We start from the raw sequence: 13,438 nt of genomic DNA, 5'->3' as shown, positions 1-13,438 counted from the left end.
TAATAGATCACAATATTGTGACAGCATCATAAAACCTTGTCCTCTCACTTGCATCATGCCAGTTTCTCAATACTGTTAATATTCATACCCTAAGCCATGCTCTGGGCTTGTGTTCATGCATTGAGCGTCCAAATCAGCTGTGATTGTACATAACAACTATCCATTATTAGCCAGAGCTTTATTTTGTACTTAGCCAATCGTTCCCTTTTGTTCTGTAGGTATAATCCTGTGATAGTGTAGACTCACACCATATTACTATTATAGTACGTCTTGAGCCGACTGATAAATAAATCTTGCTATTGAACAAATATGCATCATTTTCTTTTATCTTTTCTCTATGAACAAAGGTGTTCTGTTTATTTATGGACATATTTTCTCCTATTCTTTACAAACTCATGTTAGTAAATTAGATGCTTTTTCTCAAAAGCTTAAAATAGCATATAAAATTGATACTTGCCAATCACGTAGTTCTGGGGTACTTACTGGGTTCTTGCTTCTCTCATTTTGGAATTTAGAGTTAGACTAGGGACTTGGATTAACACCAACTAACCCTAACGCTAATTAGTAGAAAACAGGATAATTCTAGATAGGTTAGAGGAGGTTATATGCCAATTCCCTGTAGTAAGGGGACAAGACAAAACAGTTAACCAATCTTTCAGAAATTGGCAAGTTCAGCTAATTAAGCATGCCTAATGTCGAATGCAAATGGTCACTTTTTGACCCACATATGTGGCTATCCAGTATCTGCTTCAGAATTTGGCATGATCCATTCACAGTAGCTGTTTATACCTCTGATACGTTGTTTGCGGCCAGTGTGTCATCAGTGTGTGAGATCCACACACACATCGCTGAGAGCAGTTAAGACTGGCCGAGCCACAAACCAGAATAGGAGCTTCTCTGAGTTTGCAGCTCATAGAATTATACGGGAACATGTGCTATCCGTTGAAACAATGGCTACAACACATCCTCAAACAACATTCATGGCAATGTCAAGGATATCCACAATGCTTCATGTCCGTTATTAAATTGGGATTCTGCATGGAATATTTGTTTCCTCAGATCACATATTTTAATGAGCCATCCCTACATCTGCATATAGAGGCAGACCAGAATTTGGCATCAGGATATACGGATCACACATCTCCCTTTTCCTATGGAAGTCACATGCTCAGTCGATCTTAGTGTACGTGATCATGTGAGTGTTAGAAAGTTGGATCGTAAAGAACCCTGGAGCATAGAAACACTCTGGGTGATGTATGATTGTTATTTGCCTGTGTGCTGTTATTTTGGAGACATTTGTGGCACAAATGGTGCTTTGCGACTTTGCATTGTGCCAAATGAACATAGGACAATGCAAAGTTACTATGATATAGACCCTGCTTGCGCCACAGTCATTATTTGCATAGACTAGTTTTCACAATAGGACCTTATTCATGATTTGTGACTTTCTGATTAGGTACAAGTTTTGCCCAACAAAATTACGCCGGTCCCTACCCTGGTCTTTTGATGGTTTTTTTGCATCTTTTCATGCGACTGTCACAAACAACCCGCATAACATAAGACACCAGCTGATTTATCAAGGGCCAATGCCTTTTAAAGAATCTGATGGCGAGGAGCTCCAAACATAGACCTGGAGCTTTTTTTTTTTTTACAGAAGTTTCTCTATATTAAAAAGTTTGCCAACTACTGCCCTATACTAGGGGTGGTATGTGTGTATCTGCTGTTTCACAAGTGGACCTGAACTTTAGGTTTGGATTCGGGGTTTGGGTGCATCCTGCATAACACAGACATATTGCTGGATTGATGGCAGAGCCAATCCAATAAATTCAAGCCTCTACCTACTAGCCATTAGAGTGATTGGCCGGGGGGGACCTTCACCGTCATGGCTGGTTGGTAGGAGCTGCACGGCCGCTAATTCGGCATTATGTCTGGGTCATGTGGGACACACCCTTACAACTGGAGTTGTTGTCAGGCAGAAGGTCAGGTAATAATAATAATTCTTTCTATAGTGCACACAGATTACGCAGCGCTGCACAGACCTTACCAAATCGGTCCCTGTCCCCAGTGGGTCACACAGTCTGATCAACCTACCAGTATGTTTTTGAGTGTGGGAGGAAACCTGAGATAACACGAAGAGAACATACAAACTCTTTGCAGATGTTGACTCTGGGACTTGAACATAGGTCCCCAGAACTACAAGGTTGTAATGCTGACCACAGGCAGTCAGGGAACACTTTCACAATGGCATAAGGACACAAAGATCCGCCAGGGATCGAAGGAAGGGGCTGGCTACTTATCAGGTCAGATGGGCGGATACGCTGACCCTTTAAATCTCACAGAGCAGGCACCTATGTAGCCTTAGTCTAAGCTTCAACTCACACTTAGTTCAATATCAATCAATGGGAATTTCCTTCATAATTGGTTCTAAATGGTTAAATTATATTCATGTTGCAAATGAAGGAAAGAAATCAATAAATCTTAGATTGTTAAAATAAAGTGACTTGATTTTCAAGTTGAGTGGGTTCGTACTGTGTGTTTTCAATTAAAAACACAATAATTGCATTTATAAAACACACAATTCATTAGGTGCTCTGCAGGGAATGAATTTCAACGATTTTCTAGCCTGCAGAGTATGAGTGGCTTCCCTTTTGGATTCCTCTTGATGATGTCAGCAAAGCATCTCTGTGACCTTCACACAACTCAGACATCCTTTTTCTCTTCAGTTCTCCATCAATGTCCATGACATTCTTGTGCTGAAAAGATACAACAATAACCAATGCCAGGGATTGAATGAAGGCATGGTTTCTTATACATGACATGTATAAAATGTCTGTCTGTACAGTATTTGTAACAGAAGTCATTCATTTAAATCACAGTCAAGCTAAAATTTCAAATTGCGTTGTCAGGTGCCTGACAATATTTTACTGCAGACAAAAACCGTACCCAAGAGATTATCTGGTTCTTAAATAGGCTATGACTAGAATAACCTATTAACAATAAACATCCAGCACCCCTGCTGTTTATTAGGCACAGTTTTACAGTTATAGTAGTGGATATGCTCGGAATTACAGTCTATTACCGCTAAAGATGTAATGCTTGTGCACATAAAAACCAAAAGGGCAAATTATACATCAGTGTTACCTTCAAAATCAAGCATGATGAACCAGGGACACCTATGCTTAGATACAGACACCAACTGGGATATTTGCTAACAACATTGCAAACTGCAGTATGTTCAGTTTGCCTGTGTATAGTGCAGAGTGCACCAGATTCAGGATCATGAATCTGGCGCCCTCTGCAGCGCTGCGACAGAGTGCACCACTTTTTTTTTTTTTGGTGCACCTTCAACATGGGTCCGACTAAGCATCGGAACACCTCCATCAGTACAGAAATTTGTGCAGAATAGTGCAGCTGCAACACAAAAGGGTCGTGTGCGAAACGAATCTGGCGCAGGCACTTTGCACTAGAAAGAACGTGCAAAGTCCGACAGAAAACTGGCGCAGGCCCTTAGTAAAGGAGCCAGAAGGATTATGGGCGTGTTACAAGAGTCTCTGTGCTCTGACTTCGCAGGCTGTTGTTATACTGCTCCTCAATCTCACTGTCCCCTTGCACTTTCTGTAATCTCAGCAGCAGTGAGCACAATGTGGGAGGGGTAGAGCTCCTTCAGAATATAACTACCTGGGAATCTGCAGCACAGAGGGGCTCCGATAACACGCTCATAGCCTTTCTAGTTAATTAGCATAATTTTGAAAGTAAGGAGGCCATGGATAACAAATATAAGAACATTTACAGTACCTGGATCTATCAGGAAGTGTCATCTTGCTTAATTTTGATGATAGATTTTCTTTAAAGTGCAGATTAATCAGAATGAAACATGTCCAAATTATTAAGAGTATGCCTCGTCTTAATTATAGCACATCTTCGGTGTGCAGTGTGCCAAAAATTCAAATTTCTATAATCTATTCTATGGCATAGATTCCAGCCATTATTTGGGACAGGTTTATGTTGCAAATAATGGCACATTTGTAGAGATGTAAAGACTTGCCAACTTTCTGCCCATGCCATGCCCACTTTTAAAAGAAATCTACCATCATAATCAAGCATAGATAAACCAGGGACACTTACTCAGAGATCCAGGCACCCCGACTATGGTAATTTTTTTTCAAATATTTGTTATCCATGGCCTTCTTCCTTCTAAAATCAGTTTTAAAATGTTTGCTAATGAGCCAGAAAGGCTTTGGCCGTGTTATCAGAGCCCATCTGTGCTGCAGCTTCACGGGCTGTTACAAGTGTACAAGTAGCACTACTCCCTCCCACATGCTGAAACCATATGCCGTGAGATTACATCAGACAGAGAGAAGGGTGAAGTGCTGAGGCAGCAGAGGGGAGGATGAGACAGTTTAACAGCCTGTGAAGCTGCACCACAGTTGCAATTCTGATTTACCAGAACTTTCCATGGATTTGCAGCGACCATTATGTGCAATTTTAGTTTCTGGGTGTGCAAGATATAAGCTTAGAAATAAATTACCTTCACCAATTGTAACCAACTTTAGAACAAGCCTTGAGATCAGTTTCTATTGTTTCCCATTTATGTCCTTATTGCTGCACCAGCAAATATGGTTATATTGGTTAAATTGTCTCCATAACTCTCCAGCTGGTATTGGTAAAAATCGAACCAACAAGAGTTACCTACTATAACATTGCTGTACTTGTAAGGGTTTTAAAACTTCAATACTAATTTTATTCAGATTTTCCTCTATTGACATTCCAGCGACTGGCTTTGGATGTAGGACCCTTGCAGTATTAATCCCTGTATACTAAAGCCAGAACAGATGCCACTGGATTTGATGTCTATGTCTTGGGTACTGGGAACCAGTTGGTTTGTTGGTTTCCCCCTATCCCTCTTCAGTTTGAGCTGAATAATGGTTCTCTAGCTAGAATCTAATTACTTCAAGAATGTTTGCTAATCCCTTGCAAAGCTTAAGAGTCAAATGGTAAAATAGCTGAGAAGCTAACTTTAATTTTATTGTTGAAGTTAAGACATTTTAATTACAAGTCTTGATAGTTCAATTTCACAGAACTAGCAGCATAACCATTGTTTTATTTCATACGAAGCCACTAAACAATTGCCCTATAGCAGGGCTGCTATTTATACTGATCATGGTGTATTACACAAAAGATGAGGATTCTAGGTGTGTGGGCTACAGTATAAGGGCTTATTGTGGTGGATGCAGTCATTTTATTAATCCTGATTTAACTTCTATATTTCTAAGAGAAAACTCCACAATTATACATTTCACAGTTGAGGAAACCTTTAAAATGTTTTGCTTTACTAGTTTTTTTTTTTGCTGAATTAGGATCATGTGACACTTTATTCTTTAATCCACCCAAAGATGCAGATACCAATTTTGCAGTTTATCTTCACGGTGTAGTTAATACACATATGACTTATTCACTTTGTTAATTGAGCATAGCCTGTACACCTCCCAGTGCTATAGTACAGGGGTATGTCTGCTGCAGTATGTATTTTATTTCTATATTTTGTATCAAATTCATAGGGGGAGATTTATTTATATTAGTGTCTGAGAGCAGAACTGTTCTAGTTGCTCACGGCAACCAATCAGATCTCAGCTTTCACTTTCCCACAGCTGTTTATAAAATCAAAGCTGGGTCTGATTGGTTTCCATAAGAAACTCGAACAGTTTTACTTCTAATATATCTCCCCTATAGTGTATTGTCTGAAAATAAGCGGTAGAAAATTGGAGACATATTATGGCAATGATGGTTATAACATGGTTATAAGCCTGCAATGCAACCACATAAATAAGCGTCAAACTACAGCTTTCTCTTTAAACATATATGTTCTCTCTCAATACCAGAATGTCCAAAATTCCAGGCCTGAGCGATGAGTTTGAGTGGACATGTCACTAACTGCTACATTCTTATTGCCATTTATTTGCCACTTATCAATTTGTTTTTTTTTTTTTGTTTTTCACATATGTCCACTCATTCAATGGACATGTCCCCATAAGGTTTATATGTGAATTAGACCTTACTAGTAACTTTTTATGTGTACATATGTCACACAGAGATACACCCCCAGGGAGTTTGTACTTCCACAAATGACTCCAAAACATTAAATGAATTGACTGTTAAACCGAAAGGTTTGCAAATACTTTACATGAATGGGGTTGTCTGGGGATAAAAATGTTTTTATATATGGTGGGGGAGTAAAAAATAATAAACTTCTATAACCATATATAAAAATGTTTTTAATCTCAGACTACCCCTATAATATTTAACTTCACATTTAGCTTTAATATTTAGCTTTATCAGTCTCTGAGCTTATAGAATCTTATATCTATATCATTAACACATCCAAATGATTCACTATAGAAGGACCATTTTGCTATCTTATTCTAAGTTATGTTTTGGCCTACCAACAATTCCCTAATTTCCATGATCCTCTTCGTTTCCTTTTCTTTCTGTGTAATATGTGAGTGGTGTACAGCGTTTTAAGTTAGGTGCAACATGTAGTCAGATCATTTCTCAGTACAAAGTACATTGATAAGGCTAAGCCTTTTATCAGGAGTATCAGTCATCACATCCATGCAAATATACAGAAATATACGTAATTAAAAAGCACACACATCTCCTAAAAAGAATATTACGCAGACATCCACCTTTACAAGACAGGTACAACTACGAAGTTGCTATGGTTTGATTACTTCCTATGCATCAGCTAGTCTCTGTATAACAGATACCTCCTTGACACCTGGGACTGTGTCATAGATGGTCATATGTTTCACTGACATCTATAATTTGGGATCAGATTTTCCCTTTTATACATAAAAGGGAAAGCATACAAGATGTGCTTGAGGAGATCTACTACAGACGCTAAAGGAATTCTCCAATTTAAATAAAAATTACATGTTCTGTAACTGTATGTTGTTATTTTATGCCATTGTATTTGCAGTTACAGTATGCTTTGTTAAATTCATAAAAACACAAAAAACTGTTTACTGCTGCGAAAATAATAAAATACATGGAAGAACTTTGTTAATCCACCTTTCGTATTTATGCAGCATTTTGATGCAGAAGCCAATGTCTGAAGAAGGTCATTATAGTTATCAGTTTTTCCTTTATCTGCTAATGGTTTGAAGAAAAATTGTCTTTTAAAGTTATGCAAATGAGCTCCAGGGGCTCCAGCCTACATTACAGAAGCCCCTTCCACCTCCCTTGTCTGCAAATTATGATGTCCCTGGCTCTTTGGATGGTGAGGTAAGAGGTAGCAACACCAAACAGGAATGTGCTGTATTCACAGAAACAAAGCCAGAGGGGGCTTCTAATGTAGGCTTATTTGCATAATTTTAAAACACGATTTCCCATTAGAACTTTAAGGAAGAGTGGATCCTGTTTCAGGAGACTCCAGCATGTAAGTGTGCTTGGTGTAAAATACTGCATCCATGTGGTAGATTTCCTTTCAAAGCTTTATCTTAAAAAGAAAAAAAAACCTTAAAAGTCACATGTAAAAAAAAAAAAACATGTCTGTTTTCTGTACTGCGGGGAATAAACCAGATCTATAGCTAATAATGAACTTCATATCTATTGTATGCTTGAATAATGCAGCTTTTTCTGAGGCATGGATTTTTTTATTTAATGTTTCATTTAAATTTGTACGAAGAGTTAAAATTATGGGGTACCATAAAATATCTTTGCATATTTCGCTATTTTCACGTTGTACTTCAGGTGAACAACGAGAATTTTCCTATTCTAAGATGTGATTAGTAGTTAGCTGAATTTCCTTTACTTATACATAGTTGTCAGAGGCTGGAGGGGGAAAAAAAGCAAGAATTCCCTAGTGCACTTAAGAAAGAATTGTAGTCTTTTATTTGTTACTCTGCATTTAAATCCGTGGCGTTGTGTGCATTGTAAGCTGACAATCAAACATATGTCTTGGAAGAAAACTTTGCAAACCTTGGAATTAAGAAGCTTAAATGAGTGGTGGAGGAGAAGGCTGAAGAGAAATGAAATGTGGATCTCTTTCTTTCAAGTGTGCACATGTGTATAGTCGTGTTTGATAAAATAATTGATTAGGTCAGACAATTAAACCAATTTGTCTAGCATGCAAATTATAGATGTCAGCCGGATTCCTGCTGCGAGTTTAAGTGTATTAAATAATCTTCCGAATGTTTAACAAAGACGCGCACAAAACCTTCAAGAACACGTGTTTGTTCTAAACACAGTTTGCTTCTCTAAGGTTTTGCTTGTCAACTTGAAAAAAAATGCTAATCTTGTCTCATTGAGCAGCTGGGTTTGTGCAGAACTCTTTCTCCTCTTCTTCGAGGGGTTAATTAGCCTTCTTTTAGACTGTGGCCTATTTAGCTGTAGATCTTGCATGATTCAGCCAGGGCTGGCGGTACAAAAGCGGAACCATTAACAGGCGGGTGTGTCCAACTGCTTAATTAGCCAGAATAAAAAGGTCTTTTGTCATACAAGCATCTGTTGTTCGTGACACACCTGACAGGCACATTAGGCAAGGATGACTAGATAGAAATTTAGCACATATTTCCTACAATAAACGTGCCACTCATTTACATACGAGCACCATCAGCCACAGTCTGCAAATGTATCTTATCACACTGGATTAATGTATCTGCTCAAAAAGATTGCATGGGCTAATGGAGTAAAACATAAGCACTTGAAAAAGTTGTAACTGTGCCAGGGTCGTGAACACTACATGACCATTGTTTTGTAGAACTTTAGTTTCGCATTGGCAGCCTCAAAATCTGGGAATTTCACCAGAATACATTTTGAGTATACTCAAGCATGCCCATTAGGTCTGAATGGTTTGCGTCGAAAGCTGGCAAATGGTTTGTACTCCCCAAACATGCTTTAGCATTCTAATTGATCCTGGCTGATTGCTGTGTGCCGAATTGATCACATAGCAAGAATGTTCTAGAGAATATTTAACTAGACGGGATGACAGCTTTACTCACAACACTCATCAAGGGCTAACTAGTCATTTTCCCTGTCTCTGAGATTTCAATTTTGCATTCAATACAAACAAATTCAACATTTTACTAGTATTATATTATGCTTTCATGTCTGCATGGAGTATCTTTTTATACCCCTCCCTGCTTTATAAACATCCATTCTCCTCTGTGTTGTGCTGTTCTTCTGCTATTCCATTTAGAAACTGTATAACTAAATTGACAGTGGGTTGTTACAATTGTGCGGTGTGACACCACTGATTGTTAAAGGGGTATTCCCATTTTAGCAAATAAATATTATTTTTTGTTTAATGAAAAGTTATACAATTTTCCAATATACTTTCTGTATCAATTCCTCACAGTCTCCTAGATCTCTGCTTGCTGTCCATCTATAGAGAACTTCTTTGTTTACTTCCAGTGGACAGTGATGTCTCACAGGTGCATGGCTCGTTACAGTAATCAAAGCTGTGTGATATAATGTGCTGTGCACCTGTGTGACATCACATGACCAAGGACATATTTTTATCCACAGGAAGTAAACAATGAAGCTTCCTACAGAATGGCAGCAAGCAGAGATCTAGCAAACAGTGAGGAATTGATACAGAAAGTATATTGGAATATTGTATGACTTTTTTTTTTATTATACAACCAATAATATTTCTTTGCTGAAATGAAATACAATGAATACAAGCTTCAAGTAGAAATAACAGGATTTTTGGAAAAGATGATCCAGACAACACAAGTTCTTGTAAACAATACAGTTTCCTTCTGTATCCGAGAGGGATCAGTGATGGAGTGCTCCTGCTATATTGGCATCCTTTTCATAGAGGAAGGTTCCATGTAAATTCTGTGCTGTTGTCAGTGGGCATGAGGAGCGTCTGGACCAAATTAGTGCATTGCTCATTAATACACAGTTGGCAATATAAGCTATATAGTAAGTTTGGCACTGTGGGAAATATTCTAAGGATTGCCCTGTCATTACTGTCAATTTTGGCTTGAGGGTATGCCAGGAATGCTGTTGAAGGATTGAATACAATAAGGTAGAGGCTGAAGTTTGAAAACACTTGTAAGTCCTTACCTCTACAGTTTCTAAAAAGTTTAGTTCAGAAAGACTTTCCAGGTTTAAAATATGAACTTTAAAATTTTATAAGAAGTGTCCTAAGGTTAGGCAGTGCAGAGTTAGAGTAGACAGTATTATCCTGCACCAGATTGATAGAAGTGTCTGGTGCTGGGTGATAAATCTGGTGCAGTATAAGACTGTCTAGGCGTACTCTGCACCTCCTATCAGTTGGTTAGAAAATTACGACAAAATTCTTCCGGGTCAGCCTTATTTTTGGCGCACAGATTTTTTGTTGTTGTGAGACCCCGCCCTTTTCATAGGCCATCGCTCATGTCAAATCAGTCGTAGGAGAGCCAGAAAACTGTCTAGTACATTTTTTTAGTGCAAATCACGACATGATTCTGTCGTAGACTAATTAATAAATATTCAAGAGTATCTTTTAATGAAACTGTGGCATTATTTGTAGACAGCTTTTCCACGTATTGGCGGCTTCATAAGCCCCCACATACATTTCCTAATGTACAGATAAGAAATCGTACGAGGGCCTTCTGACTTTCCCTTGATAGATGATCGTGTCAAGGAAATCTATTAAAGGTGTTATCTGGGGTGTATATGAATAAATGAATAGATGGTTCCATCTTTGGCTGGTTTTATTTGTAACCTATATTACTAAATGAGCCTTTTCAATGAGTTGTGATAACTGGAATATGTCTCATGATTTGGATTGTTGTTATTGCATTAGTTGTAAAAATATAAGCATACTATATATCTCCCTCCTTAGAAAATGGATGTTCTCCCCTTGATAAAACAAGAAAGGTGTAAATTAACATATATATTTTTTTGCAGAGGCTACCATGCAGACATCCGAAACGGTGTCGGACACGGGTTCGACGGTGACATTACAGACATCTGTGGCAGGTCAAGCAGCAGTGCCCACCCAAGTTGTACAACAGGTGCCAGTGCAACAGCAGGTAACCACATTTCATATATCAGTATTATTGCTATTTCTATACTTTATACTATTACAGCTTTTTAGGTTTAACAGATGTGCACCGAGATCATTTGTCATCAGCTTGATGTTCAGTAAGACTTAAAGTGCTTATAGGTGAATGTCGGGAATATTTCTGAAATACTAGTATTTAGGATCTAAGTTATCTTAAGAAATGTGTCAAAATGCCACTGTGTTGAAATATTTGAAAGAGGGTTGAATATAACCATTTAACATCTCTCCTAAGGTGCACTTATCTTGCTTTATGGCTTGTATGTACTCCTAAGTAGGAATCCTTTTTTTCCCCTCTTAGTCTTGCCTTTGAAAAATTAAATATTTAGTTTTAATTGATATTGTTCTATGTAAATAATCCAAACTGGAGATGGAAAGCCAGTTATTGTACTTTTGTACTCATATCAGTCATAGGACGGTTGCGTTGGGATGGACACAGCATGGCATGGATCGGACAGATGACACTAGGGGAATTGAGCATTGAGTACAGAGGTCACACTAACATTTTTCCAGAAAGTTGAAATACTCCTCCATTTTTGAGAAGTTTTGAGGAGTATGAAATTTTCAGAAAAGCGTTTATAATATTAATAGATGGATACTTTTAATAGGAAATCATTATTTCTGCTTTCTCTCCTTAAATAGCAAGATTAAGCACCTAGTAATCTAGTAATGCTACATCATGCATTAAATAAGGGGTGCCCAAAATTTTTAAACCTCCTCAGAACCTATTTTTAAAACTCCTCTGCAAACTACATACAGATCAGTTAACGCCAGCGACCTCCAAGATCAGATCATGATTGAGGCCACCGACCCAGACCAGACTACAGCTGATGCTGCTGACCTGCACTGCACAGACTACGGCTGATGCCACTGACCTCCCCTGCACAGACTATGGCTGACACCGTTGACCATGCCCAAACCAGACTATAGCTGAAGCCGCTGACCTTCGCAGACCAGACTATGGCTGAAGCCGCTGACCTCCCCAGACCAGACTATAGCTGACACTGGTGACCTGCCCAGACCAAACTATGGATGAAGCCGCTGATGTCCCCGACCAGACTACGGCTGATGCTCTGACCTGCCCTGGCCAGACTATGGCTTACACCAAACCTAGTGATCACAACAGGTTATGGCCAAAACCCCTTTTTGATCCTTTTTATTTAATTTTTGAACTGGTACACAAGCTAGCAGGGAGTATATTATATGTGTCTCCTGCTGTTAATATACAGATCACATAGAGCAGCGATCTATGTTACCAGGATGGGAATTTGAATGGTTTCGATCCTAAGAATATTAATTCCAGCATAATGGAGCTATACTGATGCATTAATTCTGTATATAATGAAAGGTATCTCCAGGGAAGTGTAAGAACTGAACAAACACACTGGGGCGCATTTACTTACCCGGTCCTGTTCGTTCCCCGATCCAGAGTGTCCATCGAGACTGCACTGTGCCGCGATTCACGTACATCGTGCATCCGATATCCAGCATGTGTTGCTTCCCCGCTCAGGTCCGCCGGAGTTCACCTTCTTCTTCCCGCAACATGTAAGTGCTTGGGCTTGTAACACAATTTAAAAGTTAAATCCCGCGCTCTGTCCAAATCAGTTGGATCCTCCGACGGCCCGCCCCCGATTTCTGTCACATGTAAGCTGGCGCCGATGCGCCAAAATCAGATTGCGTGCGACACAATCCCCTTCTAAATCTCTGTCCCAGTGGGGGGATCCCCGAAAACATCGGAAAACCCGACGGAAATGCGGCCGCGGGACCTTTAGTAAATACACCCCACTAAGTGTGAAAGAAAAAATAGAAACTATGAGCTTTTTTATTGATGATCAGAAAACATTCAAAATAAAGCATGTATTAGAAAGGAATCACTCTATAGATAAAAACAGACCGCTGTAGCAGTCAGTTAACATAGAATTAAAGGGAACCTGCTCGGCCAGGTTCCCAGGATCTTATTTTCTTTCCCCATCAACTCTGCATTGTAATTTGTAAATTAAGTCAGAACTTAGTCAGGCTGCAACACCACCTTCCTCCTTGGTATTTAAGTAAACACACCTTCTGCACACCTACTGCTCAGCTGCAAATGGAGGTGTTTACCAGAGGACAGAGGAGGAAGGGGGTGTTGCAGCCTGACTGAGGACAGCTCGGGAACACCCGGCTGACCCACTTCACAGGATTACAATTCAGACTGAGCCATATCATCATACAGAGCAACCCAGAGGAGCATCAGAACACCCGGAGACCTGGTCCTATTCCCATTACTAGTACGGGAGCAAAATAAAGCTGGAGCTATGTCTAAACACTTGGGACCTGTGCCTGCTGACAGCTAAAGTCAGTGGACGGTCCTAGTTAAACGTGATACATACAAGATTTATTATAGAC

The 13,438-nt window shown here is 39.2% G+C and overlaps 1 protein-coding gene across 10 annotated transcripts in view; it reads left to right on the top strand.

Annotated features, from left to right (window-relative positions):
* RFX3 (regulatory factor X3) overlaps nucleotides 1-13,438 on the top strand; it is a 166,804-nt gene that overhangs the window by 89,774 nt on the left and 63,592 nt on the right. For all 10 annotated transcript variants that reach the window (XM_072151751.1, XM_072151726.1, XM_072151771.1 and 7 more), the window contains one exon: nucleotides 10,900-11,024. In XM_072151751.1, coding sequence (XP_072007852.1) covers nucleotides 10,900-11,024 — 125 coding nt within the window. The remainder of the gene's footprint in view (nucleotides 1-10,899; nucleotides 11,025-13,438) is intronic.

Source organism: Engystomops pustulosus, chromosome 1, assembly GCF_040894005.1.
Source record: "Engystomops pustulosus chromosome 1, aEngPut4.maternal, whole genome shotgun sequence".
In the NCBI taxonomy this organism is placed as follows: domain Eukaryota; kingdom Metazoa; phylum Chordata; class Amphibia; order Anura; family Leptodactylidae; genus Engystomops; species Engystomops pustulosus.
Note: the sequence above shows the minus strand (reverse complement) of the source record. Positions and strands in the feature narration are given on the sequence as shown.